Below are 18,786 nucleotides of genomic sequence, written 5' to 3'. Positions count from 1 at the left end.
TCAATCACTGAGTTAAAAAAGGATCTAAGCCTACGGAGAAAGTCAAGGCGCCGCTGTATCTTTTTACAAATATGCTCTATGTGACTCCAAGGTATTTGTATGAAGATACTTAATTCTCACGGGGAGCATCTGCCATTCTGGAGAAAGGCCGAAGATTATTTCCTCGTATACCATAACATATAATTGACCCCCAGTGCAGTACATGCTAGTTTAAACTTCATTATAGCTGGAGATGTTTAAGCTGGTGAAAGAGGGGTGTCAGGCTGTACGGATGGGGAGTTTAGTCCCTCGGTTGCTCTGGTGGGTGTGAGGAGGATGAAGCAGCACAGCTTCCAGCAGTTAATGGGATTTTTTCTGTGTGCAACAATTATGGTGATTGTATTCTATGGCAGCGCTCCTGGCAACATGACATTGTTGTTGTTAAACTAACTTTTATTTATTTGTTTCTGGGTTCATTTTAAGTAGCTTTAGAATAGTCATGGCAATGAATGAATACAATACTAAGAATATGGAATACTTTTAACATGTCAGTCTAAACCATTCCCACTATCAATTTTGATGCCCTGTCACCTTTAACTAAGGTGAGCATTACATTCAGGCTAGTCTTGCTTTGCCAGACCCTCCACCAAAGCACGCTGAGGGGGGGTCTGGCTACTCCACACAGCATTCGGGGATGGGAGGAAAACGTGTTCTGGTTTAATGGCATTTCTTTAAACCAACCAGAATGGTCATAGGTGGTGCTAAACTGAGCTGCTGCAAAATAGTAGTTAAGTAGGACCAGTTAACCGTAGTCCTCATAAATCCACCGAATTTAAAATATCAACACAAAGAAAGCGAAAGGAAACAGACATGCATCCGGTGGAATTTCCTGCAGCACCGGAGCAATTCCGGAAGTGAAACGCAAAGGTTATAGATAACATTCAGGCCAACTTAGTATTAAGTGTCACCAAATATAAATCTAAATTCAAATTTCTCTACGTATGACTGAAGTATTCCTGCCCTGGATGGTGGGGACAGGAGGTTGGCATCAGAGAACCAGAGGCCGCAGAAGGGAGTGTGGCAGTGGTGAAAAGTTTGAACTGAATCCATTGTGTGACAGGAAGCAAGTGGAGTGGTTTTAGGGCAAGGGTGATGTGGTCACAGGAGCGGGAATGAGTGTGCAGACGAGCAGTGTTTTGGATGTACTGGAGTTTATTAACAACTTTGGATCATGTGCCATTAAGAATGCTATTGCAGTAGTCAAGTTTGAATTTGGTGAAGGCATGGATCAGAGTTTCAACAGCAGAGAATAAGACGGGATGGGCAGAGACAAGCTGTTTTTTAAGCAAAAAAGGCAGTTTCAGTGATGAGATTTAATGTTGAAGGGTTGTTGAGAGAGTAGTGTCAAAAACAACTGTAAGGTTGTGTGGCATAAACGCCTCAAAGGTTACCAAAATATGTAACGATAATTAATTGGCCCCAAGAGGCACCAAAACATCCATCATAAACATGTTAATTGGTACAACAGATGAAGTAGTGATTGCAGTCAACTTCGGGCTACCACAAATAATCAGTTTTATAAAATAAAATAATTTAACTTCCATTAAATTCACCTCCAGGCACCACCCTTCAGAAAGGGCCATTTAATTTCCTAATTAATGAATTCAGTTTCAATTCTGGAGGTTGATGAGCTCTTGACTCGTCAACAGTGACTGCACAAACTTCTTTTTAAATGCTACACACATAACTAATACTACTAAACTCAATATACAGTATGTACATATACATACATAATATATACACACATATACAACGATAACAATGGTCCATTAAGTGCGAACATAAAGGTACACTGTAATGCTAGAGCAGAAACTAGTGCTGTGTCACAGCATTGAGAATCACTGATCAAACTGACCAAATCCACACATCGGCTCACAAACAATACAATATAAAAGCAGCACACATAATAATTAATCATGTGATAACAGGCTGCACGGGAAAAACTAAACAAATTAAAGGCACTAAGGAATTTATAAGATTTTATTGATACCAATGTCGGTATTGATTCTGCTTATCGGTCCAAACCTTTATTGATTCCCTTATTGACTCACACAGACTGTGTGGAAAAAAAAGTTGGCCTACACAGGTATCCAGTGTCAGTGCAATTGAGAGAGAGAGAGAGAGAGAGAAATAGTTTGATCATGAAGCCCAGTGTTACTGGACAATGTTCTAGTTTATCAGTGACTACACTGCAGACTGGAGTTTACCAGCAGGTTCATGTGAACGGGTCCAGCACATGTTGAATAAGCATCGGCAGGTCCGAGTTATATACTCTTTATGAATGAAATAGCTGTATCGCCACTGCGCTGCATTTTTAGAAAAAGACCTGTGGTCTGCATCCAGGCGCTGTCTCACTGTCACACGATAGACTACTAAGTAGAATGTGATTGATTCACCTTACACACAAACAAGCATACAAACCCTCACCTCACACAAAAAAGCCTCTGTCTCACACACACACGCGCACAGATCAATTTTAGCGAAGTACGTCGCGCACTGAAGCAGCACTGTTGTCATCTTTCTTTGTGAAAAGAAGCTCTGCTTCAGACTGTTTCTTCCTCTCCGCCATGACTCCTTCATTTCCAGTCGTGTCTAGATAGTAACCCCGGATTTGCGAAACTTGCAAGATGGTTAAGGTTAGGCATTGACCTTGAACGTTTAAGGTTAGGATAGGTTGTCGGGCAGCGAGATTGTTAAAGGCATTGATAGTTTGGGTTGGGCATATCTTATCTTCGGGATCTTAAAGTTCTCTAGCACACCTCCGTCGAAGTAAACATGTAATAACGCACATTCAGCCCTTTGAGAGCTGTCATCATCGACAGTATCCAGCAAAAACTGCCCACGCTGTCATTACAATGAATCTGACTCTGCTGGTATCAGAGTAAGCTGCATCCATGCTTTAAACTTTATTGATCAATGGTCAATGAGCACAACGTTGTGAAATTTAAATTCTGCATTTAACCCATCCTAAAGAGCAAAGTGCAATTTGGGGTTTAGTGCCTCTCGCTCGCTCGAGGACACTTTGACATGCGAACAGGAGGAGCTTAGGAATCAAACTGCCAACCTTGAATCTGAAGGATGACCGCTCTGCCTCGTGAGCCCCAACCTTTAATTTCAGTAAAGCAGTTGGTGAGGGTGGAGCAGGTTGCAATGGTTGTAGTGCACATGTACAGCAGTACATCATCTTTGTAGCAGTGGAAGTTAGTACCATGATGTCGGATGATGTTACGATCAATTGTAGTAGTGACATTTGTATTCAGCCTTTCACATATCATATTCACCATTAAAAAGCTGCATTGCATACTAACATCCTGTGTATTAATTACTGTTAAACACTTAAAAGGGGAGGCTTCTTTGGCAGCTGCATCTGTGTTCACTATGGGGACACAGTTCTCTTTTGTTTTTGTTTGTTTTGTTTTTCCCTACCCTTACCGGAGGACAACTTTATTTTTAAAAAAGCTATATATTTTTATATATACAGTATGTTACATTCAAATTTAGAATTACATTCAGTGCATTTACTGTTGCCCTACCGTAACCATTCACCCTGTTTTAGTGAGACCCTGGATCCATATAAGGGCGGGGGGGATTAAAACACCACGTACGGAGTGTAATACATAACACATAAAATGCGACATGATGACAGACAGACAATAGAGGGAAGTGAGACGGGACGATATCAGAACTGACAAGACGGGACTGGACAGGACTGTTGACAAGGACAAGGACATATTATTAGTGATTGGGTAGAATGATCTGGGATTCACATTGGGTGGTCACGGTTAGGGTGTTGAAAGGTGTTGGAAAAACATGTTATGCATTAGTGTGGATAGTGTGTGCCTATGTGTTTACGAGTAATGTGGTAACTGCAGGGGCAAAAAAAAAAAGGAAATAAATAAATGATATAAATAATGTAAAAGAAAAAGGGAGGGCGGGGTATTACAGAATGGAGGAGGGAGGTATATGTCTGGTAATGTGCACGGCTTGTAGTTATGTTTTTGTTGAATTTAGAAACGTTAGAAATGGGGACACAGTTCTCTTGATATTGGTCTATACTTTAGAACATTGGGTGTGAAATGAAACAAGGACAACAGAATAAAGTGCTCTCTCCCAGCTTTAACAGTTCAGCCGATATGGATGTGAACATACTCAAACACTCAGAAAGTCCGCTGTTTAACTAGCTCTCTAGTCATTGTTTCTTTTCAGATCCTGTATTCACTGGAGTACAGAGCCAAAACAGTAGAAAATGTAACTCTCCAGGCCTTTGTGTGTGGAGTTTGTATGTTCTCCCCATGTTTGCGTGGGTTTTCTCCGGGTGCTCCGGTTTCCCCCACCATCAAAAAACATGCACTAGGTTCTCCAGTCTGTGCCCTTGAGCAAGGCACTGGCTCAGATCTAGAGTTGGTCCCCAGGCCCTGTAAATGGCTGCCCACTGCTCCCTTGAGGGATGGGTTAAATGCAGAGAATGAATTTCGCTACATGTATGTGTATGCGACAATAAAGTACCTTTACCTATGCTCACCCGCGGCTCTCAAATGGATGGTAATAAAACTACTGGCCACTGGTGTTTACTCTGTTACTGCAACAGCTTTCTATCAGTAAGTGGACAGTTCATATAAGTGGGTTTGACTTTAAGGAGAAACTAAAGGGTGATCTAAAGTCAGCTTTGGTAGTACCTTTACTAGTTGTTGATGTAGTTTTTTGGTTGATGCTTTCCAAAACTTCTACTAACTCACTTTCTATCTATCTATTTACACCTAGTTAACACATTGCCTTGGGTCTTCATGTTTTTGTTTGTGTGGTGCTCATGTGTCTAAATATTAATGTAGGCCTACTTGTAACTTGTAACTGCCAAGCTACCATCAGTGGCTTAACACTTACTTCATAGTAGCATTCATTTACATTTAATCTTTGCTGCAAGGCTTCATTGTGATGCAGCTGCAGGACAGCACACAGACACATTTTCTAGAAGAATGTCACTGATCTAGACCAGTCTTTTATTATTTAATGTACTGTATGTTATGAAAATATGATACTAAATGTAGTGAGGTGGTATTCATTAGGCCATGATCCAAAGCTATCATAGTTTTCTAGCGTTATCTGGTTGACTGTACTGCTGGTAATGCTAAGTCAAGATTTTTTTGTTGTTGTTGGGCAATATATCGATATTATATCGATATCGTGATATGAGATTGGATATCGTCTCAGATTTTGGATATCGTGATATGACACGTGTTATCTGTCCCTGGTTTTAATGGCTGGATTACATTAAAGTGATGTCATTTTTTTAACTTACCAGACTAGTTTTTTTATTATTTGCCTTTACCCACTTAGTTATTATATACACGTTACTGATGATTATTTATAAAAAATGTCATTGTGTAACTATGTTTTTGTAAGCACCAATTGTCAACCCTACAATATCGCCGCAATATCGATATTGAGGTATTTGGTCAAAAATATTGTGATATTAGATTTCTTCCATATCACCCAGCTCTAAGTAAACTGTATGTGTAAAGAGCTGGATGATTGAAGACTCAATTCCATGGCCACATGCAAGTGTCAAACTGTGCAACAGCAATACAGTTTCAAAGACTGATGACAAATTGGAAAAAGAAATAAAAGCTTGAACAGAAATGCAGAATGTTCCAAAAGTGACTGTGTGTATCAAAGCCGTCACCACTAGTACTGCACTGGTGTCATATTCACCTTTGTTGAATCAGTAAAATGGTAGTTAATGGGTTCAGTGTCAGACAATGACAGTTTTGTGGCAGTTTTGAGCTGCCAGATCAAAGGTTTTCAGTTTTTGCCTTTGGGATCCCCTGTTCCAAATGTTGATTTCTGAGACAACACTGTGTTGTCAGTTCCAGTTTCACATCCTGGCATGAACTATCATCCGCCATTCTTCCTTATATCTCAGTATGCTTTAATGATGCAGCATGTGTGTTGCAGTCATGTTACTTTGAACTCCATCTCAAAGTTTTGCCCATCCAACGTAAGGACCTTTATTCATTAAAAGGATATTTCGCTGATTTCAATCCAGCTCTGTGTCATGGCAGTGTGAGCATAGTGTTTAGATCAACACTCAACGGTGTGTGACAATCCTTCATGGATTAATTATACCGTCATTTTAGTTTTTTGTTATTTCTAAGATTTCAAGCACAGGTTTTTGCCTCTCAGATTAACTTCCACCAACATCCAACTGGTACTGCATCTGTGTGTGTAACAAGTACTCTACATATTGTCTCACATACATACATTGTATAATACATACTATAGTATGATCAATGTAGACGTGGGTGCGTAAATGCCCACCAATGTAAGTGCCACCACTTCACATACAGAGAAAAACATTTTTTGCAAAAAGAGCGGGCTGACCAGTGTGGTGCAGGATTAAACAACATAGGGCAATGTTCTGCCTGTATCAGTTGCTGCTGTGAGAGTAAGGTTGGCCCAGCCCACTGGGACAAATAAATCACAGAAACACATTTGATTTGTTTGAACATGAGTCATCAGGCATTGACTGGAACATGCCTGCTCTGAGATTAAACAGGAGAAAACAATATTTACAAATTTTTTGGATTAGGGTTAGTAAGAAACAGCTGCTGCATTTCTAAAACTACATTTATTTTACTCCCCCCTCCCTGGAAAGACATTACTTTACTGTATGACTTGTTAGTGAAGAGAGCTGCAGCTCTTCCTTAAGGATACTGAATCTGAACTGTAAGTGCCCCCATGCGGCAAGTTAGGTGTATTGCATAAAGTGCAGTGCATATTAGACTGGTTTCAATGCACCTTCAGTTCATAGGTTCTTTGTCACATTCAGGGTATTCTTCTTATACAACTGATGCATACTATTGCATATACATTGTGTTGTACATATACATGTGGCCAAATATATATATATATATATATATATATATATATATATATATATATATATATATCTGTGTGATGAGAGCGATTGCTTGGATGTCACTGAATTACTTTGTCTTTTAATCAATGTAATTGCACATGGATTTTACACTTGGTGTTCCATGTGTAATATATATTTTAATATCAGATGAAGGTCATCATACCTCCACATAACCATTGTTTTTGCCACCCCTGCATTTACTTGCAATGTTATGTTATAAAGTATCTCTCCACATTTTGATTTAAAATGTTGTGTAAAAAATCCTCCAGCTACCGGGAGTCCTAACAGGTTAATTATGCTTTTGTAAATATCCTGTAATCTTACTCCAGGAATGAAAAACAGGCCACATGTTGATGGCACAGGAGGGAAAACTGGTCCATTAATGCATTCAAGAGTTCTCCTCCTCAGTGCCGACAAGATTGTGTTCCTTAGCCATAAATGCCTGAGTGGCTGAGAGCTGTTCAGTCAAGTGGCACCAGCACACTAAATGACTTGTCAGATTTTGATTGGCTCATCCCAAGTTTGTGTCAAGGGTCAAATGCTATCTGAGTGGAGTGACAATGAAACTCACACATACACACACACAGACACATACACACACACATACACATACACATACACATACACACACACACATAAATAACAGCTGATTGGACTGTGAAGCATTACATCTAGGAGAACGTACTACATGTTAAACAATCACAGAGAGCACATCAAGTAATATTATGTAACAAATATTTACAGAACGTTGCAAGTAGACTTTGCTGCAAATGTGACAACAGCAAAATCATAAGCTACTTTGAGATGCCGTCTGTGCCTCAGATATGAGTAATGAGGCTTTGTTTAATGCTGATGGGCTTTAGAAACACTCCACCCTTGTTGTCTGTTGTTGTCATATAATTCCAACAGTGTGTCTGATCTTTAATTTACATTTCTGAAGTGTCTCCATATACACACATACTTATATAATATCATGTGTTTGTCATGACTTGAGTGTTCAGTGTAGTTATTGTATATTTGGTTGTGTTTGGTTGCTTTGGACATCACATGTTATCTGCATGTTAATGAGTCAAATGGTTCCTGAACCTACCAGTGTTGTGGTGATTGGAAATAGTAATACTTTGTTATGTACTCAGGTGTGCATACTGGATTACCTTCAGTTAGAAACTAGGGTGATATTTATTAAGAATGTGCAGCTCTTTTTTGGGCACTAAACAATGAAATTGCATTTGTCTTTATTTACTAAAAGACCACAGATACAATTGAAGAATAGAAGCACAGCTAAAAATTGCCTGTTTGGTCTCATGCAATATGTGTTTTAAGGCGTTCAGAGGAGCAAAGCAGGGGCGTTGGGAATGAAAATTCATATAAATAGCTGCTCCACCTGATTTATTACTGCTGACTGACCACTGCAGCAGAGGAAACTGTGTCTGAAATTGAATGTCTGGGAAAAGCAGGTGTGCAATCTGCTTCATTATTCTGTCAGGGAGAGAGACTATAGCCTCTCAAGGAAAAGAGCGATGGAATGTCTTAATGGTTCAGACAATAAAAACCTTTCGTGGCAACAGTAAAAGATATTGTAGCAAATGAAAAAAATGCATCATGAAGTTACGTTACAGCAGCTGTCCTCCGTTCAGTGCCACAACACAAGAAACGAGCTAGGATGTGACATCCTGTTATTCTGCACATGGTTTTACCTTTGATCCCTCAGTAGCCTCCTGCTAAAATATCAACTGTTAATGGCTCACAGCAGCTCCTGTCCACTGCCATATGATTGAAGGAGTCTGTAATACTTATTAATTAGGCCTGTTATATAGTTTTTATCTGTTTACAGAAGTAATGCAGTCAACAGTCAGTCAGTCAGTTTAAATTAAATTAAACCAGATTTTTTGTTTGTCTTTGCTTACATGACAGTTGCACTGTACTACTGTTTATGCTCACATCAAATGGGACCTGACATAGCCCAAGCTCTCTCAGAAGCCAAAGATATAACTCAATTTAAAAAAATTTAAAAAATACTCAAGAAAAGCAAATTTAAACAGAAGAGTAGCTTCTCAGAGAGCTGGATTACTGTGTCACTAGTCTTGCTTTGCCAGACCCTCTACATGCTGCAGAGCGGAGGAAGGTCTGGCTTCTCCCCCGGATGGGAGAAAATCATGCTCTGGTTTATTGGCATTTCTTTAAACCAATCACAGTTGTCTTGGACAGCGCCAAGCTCCGCACGTCGCCGTCGTGCAACAGAAATAGTGTCCCTGCAGAGAATTGAGGAGCAGTTAACCACAGTCCTCAGAAATCTACCAGAGTTTAGAAAGAGGAAGGTAACGGACAAAAGGACATCCGGTGGAATTTCTTGCAGCACCAGAGCAATCCCGGAAGTGAAATGTCAAGGATATGGACTACTGTGTCAGAGTCTATCACATATCTGGTAAACAGTTTAGTGCTGTCTTTGCTGCTAGTAGTCATTTCTTAAAGTTGTAATGTTATAAGGAAGTGATTGTACAAGTGATCATACTGTATGTGTGAGAGTATTTTAAGATAGTAATACTTGCTCACACACACAAGTACTGGGTCTACTAGATGGGCTGAGTTAATATGTATTTGAAGAAAACCTGCTGAATCAATGAGAGCAGAAGAAAGGTCTGAGTGAGGGGATGTGACAACATCAAGATCAATATTCGGTAAAAATCATAGATTATGGTGTCAGTTTTGTGGGCTTTATCTTTTGGAGAGGCAGGGATTCAAATGTGACAGTATTATAGGACTCACTTTGTTTGTTGTAGTGTATAACACACCTGTTATGTGTCGATAGCACCAATTTATGCAGAGAGGAGGATTAGGAGTGTAAACAACAGACTGCTGCATGAGTCACTAAAAGAGCTCCTGACTCTACACTGGCATGTTTGTAATGTAAGAGATGAATAAATAAATATATTTCTGAACTTGTTACACACACTATAAATACAAATACACCACAACATGAAGGCACAACTACAAGCCTGCTCTGAAAATCGACTGTTTATAAAGATGGACGAGGCGTCTCCACTTCCTCCTGATGGCGCTGCCATCTTGTAGTTTTCTGCGCTGTAGTGATAGGGCGCTGGAGCCGTGGTATCCCGCCCATACGCCAGGTCACCCATCTGTAAATCAGTCACAGTTGTCAATCATGCTTTTATAGCATCAAATAAGTAATAAAAGCCATCTTATCAGGAAAATGAACACCTCAACAAACATTAGCGTGATGAGAACTACCTAAAATGACAGAAACCATCTTTGGGAAAAGATTATTTGATTGGTACTTTGATTTGTTTAGTTTGTCCCATGCTAACACTCGCTGCATCTCATGTTGCTTCAATTGCCCCCTATAGTCCTCCACTTGCCTCCCTTCCCTCGTTCCTCTTAGTCCCTCCCACTGAGGAGGCACAGGAGAGACACGAGGAAATCATCGGAGGAGAGAGGAAACGAGCAAATGTGTTTTAGAGGGATGAGACGTCCTTTCCTCTGAAGCATCACATGAATCTGTCAGCTGTATGGGCGGAGTTAGTAACTCCTTCAGCTACACGGCTTCCAGGAAGGCTACTCTCTGAATCCTCACCTATAGCTCCTCCATGATCCCTCCTCACCTATAGCTCCTCCATGATCCCTCCTCACCTATAGCTCCTCCATGATCCCTCCTCACCTATAGCTCCTCCATGATCCCTCCTCACCTATAGCTCCTCCATGATCCTCCTCACCTATAGCTCCTCCATGATCCCTCCTCACCTATAGCTCCTCCATGATCCCTCCTCACCTATAGCTCCTCCATGATCCCTCCTCACCTATAGCTCCTCCATGATTCCTCCTCACCTATAGCTCCTCGATGATCCCTCCTCACCTATAGCTCCTTCATGATCCCTCCTCACCTATAGCTCCTCCATGATCCCTCCTCACCTATAGCTCCTCTATAATCCCTCCTCGATGCTCGCTCCTCGGGGCAGAAATAAGAGCTTTGAGACGGCCTTCACCGAGGAGGGACAGAACAACTTCCGATTCAGCTGAGGACCAAGGAGTCGAGGAGCTATCAGATAAGGGCCATGAGATGCAGCTGTGGAGGTGTGGGATTTATGACCTATACTGCATTATATGTTGTTTGTTGTATGTTTCAGGATGTACTGTACATGTTCCTGATAAATGTCAATATAGGTCATGGATCCTAAAGTGCATATAAACCCCTACATTACATGTTTCTGTAATGTCTGATACGTAAATATATAATCTAAAGGTCATGTTGTGTCTTGACAGTTTGTTAAGACTCAGCCTCTAACACTCATTAAATGAGAGCGGGCTCAAGAGCACAGCAATGCAGGAAAAATACAACATGTTATAATGAAAGTAGACACTGTGCAAACCTGAAAACACATGGAAGAGTGAAGGGGGGGGGGGTGTCAGAAATGGCAACTGAGCTGAGAGGTCCGTATTTGTTGATGTGTGCTTTTTTTTCTAACTGACCAACCATCTATCCAACCATGCCCCCTGCTGCCCACACACACACTCTTCATCGCCTGTTACAATATCACACACACACACACACACACACACACACACACACAGTCAGACTGCCCACTGATGCTCTCTCTCCTACGAGGGCATGCTGTTCGCTGCCTCAGTCAGCTCCGATGAGGTATTATTCTCCATCACTGACTGTCGCCTCTGGAAGATAAAATGGATAATGATATCACCCACATGCTAAAGCATGACATACCACACTGTTTGGTATAGCTAAACCTCTTTTATATCACAGCGTGGAAAGCTGTCATAGTGACATCATGACATCATCTCCACATGAGAATTCAGAATATACTTAGTATGTGCATTTTCTGCAGCATGCAGTTTCTGAATAGATTGAGTTAGCATGTTGGTCTCCACCAGTTACTGAGGAAAATATCTCTGTCTGTCTGCTGTTTGGAGCTGGGCAGGTAGCAGATAGTGGGTTTATCAGAGCTTTTACTGAAAACAGCTGTCTGCTGCTGCAGGATGTTCAGCTGGTGACCGTTGAGTTTGCAGGCTGTAAACAAAAAACGTGAGCTAAAAGAGGCTAAAAAGCTCAGTAGATCTGAATGGGAACTGCAGAGCTGGGAAATAATTCTCAGTGGGTTTGTCACTTGTCTCGAGAAAAAAACGCTCTGGTTTGTTTGCATTTCTTTAAACCAATCACAATCCTGGAAATGTACTTCAGTTGATCCAGACTAGTTTGTCACTAAAATAACACCTTTCATATTACACATTGTTACTGATCCATTTTTAATACAAAAAATATTAATTTCTGTTTTAAGTTCAGAACTGGTCCCACAAAGCTTTGTTTCCCAAACCCAGAACGCTTCAATAGAAAAGAATTCTTAACGTCTTGTCTTTGAGCCATCAGATGCAGCCACTACCACAGTAGCAGCCTAAGGATTTGTAGTTCAAACTCCCGGTGCCTCCAATTCCCAGCAGCACTGACCATTAATTGTTTTTAGAGGAGCGGATGCTGTCAAGCAGCACAGTTGAGTCATTTATTGACAGAGGGCTGGCAACCAATGCAGCTCTCTTTCTCTCTCTCTCTCTCTCTATCTCTATCTCTATCTCTCTCCTGCTCTTCTTATCTGCCTCTTTCCTTCCAATCACTTTCTTATTCATCTCCCTCTTTCTCCCCTCTCTTACCCCATTCCTCCCTCCCTCAGCTCTCCTCCATTCCCCTCACTCTTTCACTTGTATCCAGTATCTCTCTCTATCCCTCTCTTCCCTCTTCCTCCCTCCCCTTTCTCTTTCTCTCTCTTTTATCGTTCATTCACTCCAGAAGCTGACACACACACACACACACACACACACAGTCCAGTTACAGCAGGCAGCGGTTCATTCATCATTCATTTTGCCAGAGCGAAGCGACTCATACATCAGGCAGGACCGCGTCTTGTGTTTGATGACTGTACCAGTAAACCTACAGAAGAGGAACAAAAAGAAGCACAAGACAAAGTGTTGAAGAAAGCAGAGGTTAGTGTCGCGTGGTGGAAGCATGACTGCTTACCTGAGCAAACAGCAGAGTTGTTATGCGGACTTGGATGGAAGGGGGGGCTGTGGGGAGGTGCCGTGTTCCTTCAGCTGGCATCATCAGCATCCCAACAGTCACCAGCAGCAGCACCCGTGCCAGCGGTACCATTACAGATCGGTCCCAGGCGGTGCTACCCTTCCCCGTAGGGTGGGCCGGATGGCAACCTGGCATCTGGACAGCACGTCCTCCAGAAGCCCCAGCCGCTTGGCGGCAGTAAGAGCCAAGGGGGGGAGCTGTGACCTGTGGCCCCCTGAGTGTAGTTGCGGCCAGAGCTGGCAGGAGCCCTATCAGGTAAAACTGTGCTTCTATCAGAGCTATTATCAGCGGATGTGTCCATGAGGACCAGCAGGCTGCTGGACAGATGTGGACACTGTGTGATTTCTGTGGTCTAATGTAAAGAAGAATTATGGTAAATTATGACATGGGAGATGCCAGACCTTCCTGTTCAGGCGTGTAAAGAAGCTACTATAGACTATAGTTTTATTGACTTGATAACCCCAATGATGGTCTCATATTTTTTCTTCCTGTAGCCTTCAAGCTAGGCTTCTATACAGTTGCTTTCAAATCATGTCCAGACATCAGTTGAGAGAGAGCTTTTGTGTGTGGTTTGTGTTGTCCCTTCATCAGTGACATTTCAGAGAGCCTTAACCATACTTCACTGTGGCTGATTTAAAAGGCACCTCAAAGTGTGCCTCTTATTTCGAATTTTTTATTTCACATCATTCAGTCAAGAAAAATTAAGGGTTTGGACAAAAAAATTAAAACACCACATGTGTAACTAGCGATTTCACACCTATAGTTCGGTAGACTCTGTGAGATTTGTGAATTTGCTATATTGTTGCATTTTTTATATGGTTCAGTTGGCGTTCACACTACACTTTTTTACTGGACAGAATATCTGAGTGAAACTCTCCGACACTTCCTTCCTCAGAAATAATGGAGCAACACCAAATTTATAACGTCTTGGGTTTTCTGGTTCTGCTTTAGTGTTTCTAATATTTTAGAAGAAAAACATGAGCAGCTGACAGACAGCGATGGAAGGTTATGGATTGGAAAGTTATCGTCCCTTAAACCACACATACATCCGTAAATTGTGTGCAAGGTTGAAAATGCGGGCTAGTAATATATGCACTGTTTTTTGCTTCACTTCCTATATTTGGGTCGGATCGTGTTCTTACCTACAATGAACCAAACTCCAGTGCACTTGGAAGCGAACTGAGACCCATTGTTTTCATGCAGAGCAGAGTTGTTGTTTTTTCTGCACCTGGGGTCTCATTTATAAAACTGCGCAAGTGTGCGTAGTTGAATCAGCCTCTTATCCCGCCCTGTACACGCCCATTTTTAACCATAAATAGTCAATGCAAAACACCTTGTGAATGCTGATCAGTATGTTAATGACCCTGGCAGTTGTTCTTTCGTTACACCGAATCATGACAACTGGTGGAGAAAAAGCAAAAAACTTCTCAGACGTTCAGGAATTGCTGCAAATTGAATTATAATTTTGGCTTGTTCTTCCACAGTGTAGGGAACCCTGATACATAGACTACCTACACTCACCTTAAAGATTATTAGGAACACCTGTAAGATTTCTCGTTTTTGCAATTATCTAATCAACCAATCACATGGCAGCTGCTTCAATGCATTTAGGGGTGTCCTCCAGGTCTAGACAATCTCCTGAACTCCAAAATGAATGTCAGAATGGGAAAGAAAGGTGATCTAAGCAATTTTGAGCGTGGCATGGTTGTTGGTGCCAGACGGGCTGGTCTGAGTATTTCCCAATCTGCTCAGTTACTGGGATTTTAACGCACAACCATTTCTAGGGTTAACAAAGAATGGTCTGAAAAAGGAAAAACATCCAGGATGCTGCAGTCCTGGGGGGCGAAAATGCCTTGTTGATGCTGGAGGTCAGAGGAGAATGGGCCAACTGATTCCAGCTGATAGAAGCTCAACTTTGACTGAAATAACGTTACAACTGAGGTATGCAGCAAAGCATTTGTGAAGCCACAACACGCACAACCTTGAGGCGGATGGGCCACACCAGCAGAAGACCCCACTGGGTACCACTCATCTCCACTAAAAATAGGAAAAAGGGGCTACAATTTGGACGAGCTCACCAAAATTGGACAGTTGAAGACTGTAAAAATGTTGCCTGGTCTGATGAGTCTCGATTTCTGTTGAGACATTCAGATGGTAGAGTCAGAATTTGGCGTAAACAGAATGAGAACATGGATCCGTCATGCCTTGTTACCACTGGGCAGGCTGGTGGTGGTGGTGTAATGGTGTGGGGAATGTAGCTCATATCTCTTTACATAAATATTTTTTTCTACTACTATGGGCCAACAGTTAACATAGAAACGATTAGACATACATTTAAATGCCCTCTGTAAATGGTGCCCTGCTGGTAGGCTTTACAACGTGACCTACTTTCACTTAAGTACGGTGCAGTAAAGTCAATCAGATGTCCGTGATCTGCGTAACGACAGTACAGTGGGACGTTTGCCTTCAACAGAGCGACAGTAATAACCTAATATGCCATCATTACTGAGATTAAACTACATTCTCGGTTATGTTTGCACTGAATAACGCATTATATAAACAGAAACATAACTCTTGCAGCGCACATGAACAGATGTGCAATATTAGCTCACACATAAAATAGCACCCTCGTGAATTAGCCTACTGTTGCTAACGTACATTCATAAATCCTGCATAACATCATCCCGTACCTACAGGACCTCAGACTGACTTATTGATGCACGCACAGAGTAGTGTCGACAAACTTAGTCCAATGAGGGGAGAAAGGAAAGTGTGATAGCGTTCCACGTTAACGCTTTTTTCTCTCTCACTCGAGACCGCTGTGTCCAACATTACTAGAAGGTAGAGCGAGCTACAACTGACAGGGAGAGAGAGAGAGAGAGAGAATGTATCACTACAGCCAATCCAATCTGCTCAAAGCGATGGTCTTTTTCGCAAATAGGTTGCACGTAAAGGGGGAAAAAGTAGCTTCCACTTAAGGAGCCCTATGTCTTGTCTTTGTGTCTTTGCTAGTTTAAGACTGACGCACTTGTCAATTTCCCGTCCAGCGCCCGCGACTAGGATTAGTGTGTTTGACAGGGTGGGGGGGCGTGGCATCACGATGGTGGCTCTCCATCGTGATGTCGGCCAGCCATCACGATGGACAATGATATCGTCCATCGGCACAACCCTAAGTAGGGCTGAACGATTAATTGCATTTGCGATAATATCGTGATATGTTAAAACGCGATTTCCTAATCGCAAAGGCTGCGATTTGGTCTCGATTTGATGACTCGCAAGAGCAAATCAGTCTGCACTACGCAGAGAAAGCATCAACTTAGCACGCTAACGCTACACTGTACCTTGAGCTGATCTCTGTCATTCAAACAATTCTGAGTTGAAGTTTAAAACTTTTACAGCCATTTTAATAAAATGAAGGGTTTTGTTTGGGCTCGAGTCCATACATGCAGTTAATGGATACAGGCACGCAGAACTGAAGGCTCGGTTGGCAACGAGCTAGCTCTGATTAGCGGTTAGCTCCGGTTAGCGGTTAGCTCCGTTATAAAGATATAAAGATATGGGTGGAGGAGCTGCCACTGAGAGGGGTAACAATCAGACTGATAAATGACGGTTTGGGGAGCTTTCACAGCAGCGTGGCCGCGGTGTTTCAACGGTTTTATTAGTACAGTTAATCCCACGGCAAGACCACAGCAACTAACGTAACGATAGCCTCTCTGAGCAAGTGCAGTGTTGACGGTGTCGGCACGCAACTTCCACGAGGGGAGGGGCTGGAGGCAGCTCCTCTCTGTGCACTGTAAAAATATATATGTGTGTGTGTGTGTGTGTGTGTATGTATATATATATATATATATATATATATATATATATATATATATATATATATATATATATATATATATATATATATATATGTGTGTGTTTTTACTTATTTAACTGTCTAGTGTGTAATTGTGTGTTGTTCATACTATACAATGATTTATTGTTTGTCTTTGTTGAATAATACAGAAGACAAAGAGCTTAAAAAAATAATCGAATATCGAATCGCAATCGCAATATTTGGGGAAAAAATCGCAATTAGATTATTTTCAAAAATCGTTCAGCCCTAACCCTAAGAGTGTTCCTAATAATCCTTTAGGTGAGTGTATATTATTAATACTGTCCAAAACGGCAGGCATTACAGCACTCAGGGACAGCTTTGATATACCAGACCTAGCCTATATGATAAGATTTAAGAGAACTATATATATTAGATCACAATAAGCCTTAGTGATAAAGTTGAAGATTATATATAATATTTATAAAAAAAAACACTTAGCTGTCTGACATTTCCCTCTGGAAACAGCCAGTTTCCCCCAGAGTGGCAAGGTCCTGTATTTGGACCGGAATGGCACGGTTCCGGTGCGTTGCCCAATTCAGTACATAAATCCAAGAGCTCAGCTTTAGGGAACCTAAATCGGCATATTAGCCAGTCATCGTCATGGTCCCTGAAGTCTTTTTCTCCTGATTCTTCCATTGGCGTAGTCCTCCTGCAGGGCCAGCAGTGCCAGCATGCAGCATTACGCACGGATTCACCGCAGTATTTATATGTTTACAACAATTTGTGATTGCAGCATACAGCATCAACTAGTGGTACCCCCACCCAGACACACCCACCCCGAGATACAATTTGAAGACAAAATAAAGTGTAATAGGCAAACACACTTTTCTTCATGCAGGTTTTGTCATTAACAGTATTAAAGTTCGGACTGATAACGAGGACATTAAGGGTAACGATTGTGCGAGAGAACGGCTGTATTTCCAGACTTTGACATTTGATGATATATGCACAGTATTAAAGAAAGATATTTAGTTATTTACACTGTGTTCTGCCGTTATATAATGGTAGGGTATTTGATGCTATCCTGTATTCCATGCAGTCGGGCTATCTCCTCCTCCTGCGCTCCGTAGCGGACAATGTGACTGTGAGACAGCGCTGATTACATATTAAGAACAAATTTTGATTTAAGATTTGAGTTGGAGGTGTTTATGGAACAGTTATCACTCAGTACAAGCGCAAATAACACTGCTGGATTTAATCTTCATGATAACGTGGATGATATGGAGCGAAAAAATGTGCGTCAGGCATCAATACTTAAAAATATTAGGAGTATGTGGCGGCCTCTAGCTCACCCAGTAAGAGCGTTCGCCCCATGTTGGCTGAGTCCTGGTAGCGGTGCTACCCTTTGCTGTGTGTCATCCCCCATCTCTCTGTCACTATAATAAAGGGAAAAGCCTCAAAATAATCTTTAAAAAAAAGAAAATATTAGGAGTAATTGTTATTCCCACATTTACTTTCTGCAGTCTGACTTCAGTTCACCACCTCACCATCTGCGTCGGTTGAATTGCACTAGAGTCGTTTTCCCCCTTGGTGCAGTTCACTTGGGCAGGTGGGAATGCAGCAATCACACTCGGGTGCACACCGAATGTGGACCAAACAAGCATAACGAGACCTCCTTAATGAGGTGGTCGTGGTACGCTTTTAAACAAACTCTGGAGCGGTTCGTTTATGGTGAGAACGTGATCCGACCTCAAACCGCCCCAACTGTGTGTATCCAAGTCTGAGCTGAATGGCTCATGTAGTCAGATCTGCTTTGCAATCTGCGATGCGGCAGAGCAGCAAACTGAAATGAAAAAAAGCTCCATGAAATGAGCTGCTTTGACCATGGAGATGCAAGAAATATGCACTAGTCCA

General features: G+C 41.6%; 1 protein-coding gene across 35 annotated transcripts in view; it reads left to right on the top strand.

Annotated features, from left to right (window-relative positions):
* Window positions 1–18,786, top strand: part of dlg2 (discs, large homolog 2 (Drosophila)) — a 245,639-nt gene that overhangs the window by 160,315 nt on the left and 66,538 nt on the right. Inside the window, exon 1 of one of the 35 annotated variants that reach the window (XM_039778382.1) lies at window positions 12,968–13,310. The exons of the other annotated variants lie outside the window; for them this stretch is intronic. Coding sequence (XP_039634316.1) covers window positions 12,984–13,310 — 327 coding nt within the window. The 5' untranslated portion in view covers window positions 12,968–12,983. Of the gene's footprint in view, window positions 1–12,967; window positions 13,311–18,786 lie in introns of those variants that run through there. 35 annotated transcript variants of the gene reach the window in all.

Source organism: Perca fluviatilis, chromosome 16 (genome assembly GCF_010015445.1).
Source record: "Perca fluviatilis chromosome 16, GENO_Pfluv_1.0, whole genome shotgun sequence".
NCBI lineage: Eukaryota > Metazoa > Chordata > Actinopteri > Perciformes > Percidae > Perca > Perca fluviatilis.
Note: the sequence above shows the minus strand (reverse complement) of the source record. Positions and strands in the feature narration are given on the sequence as shown.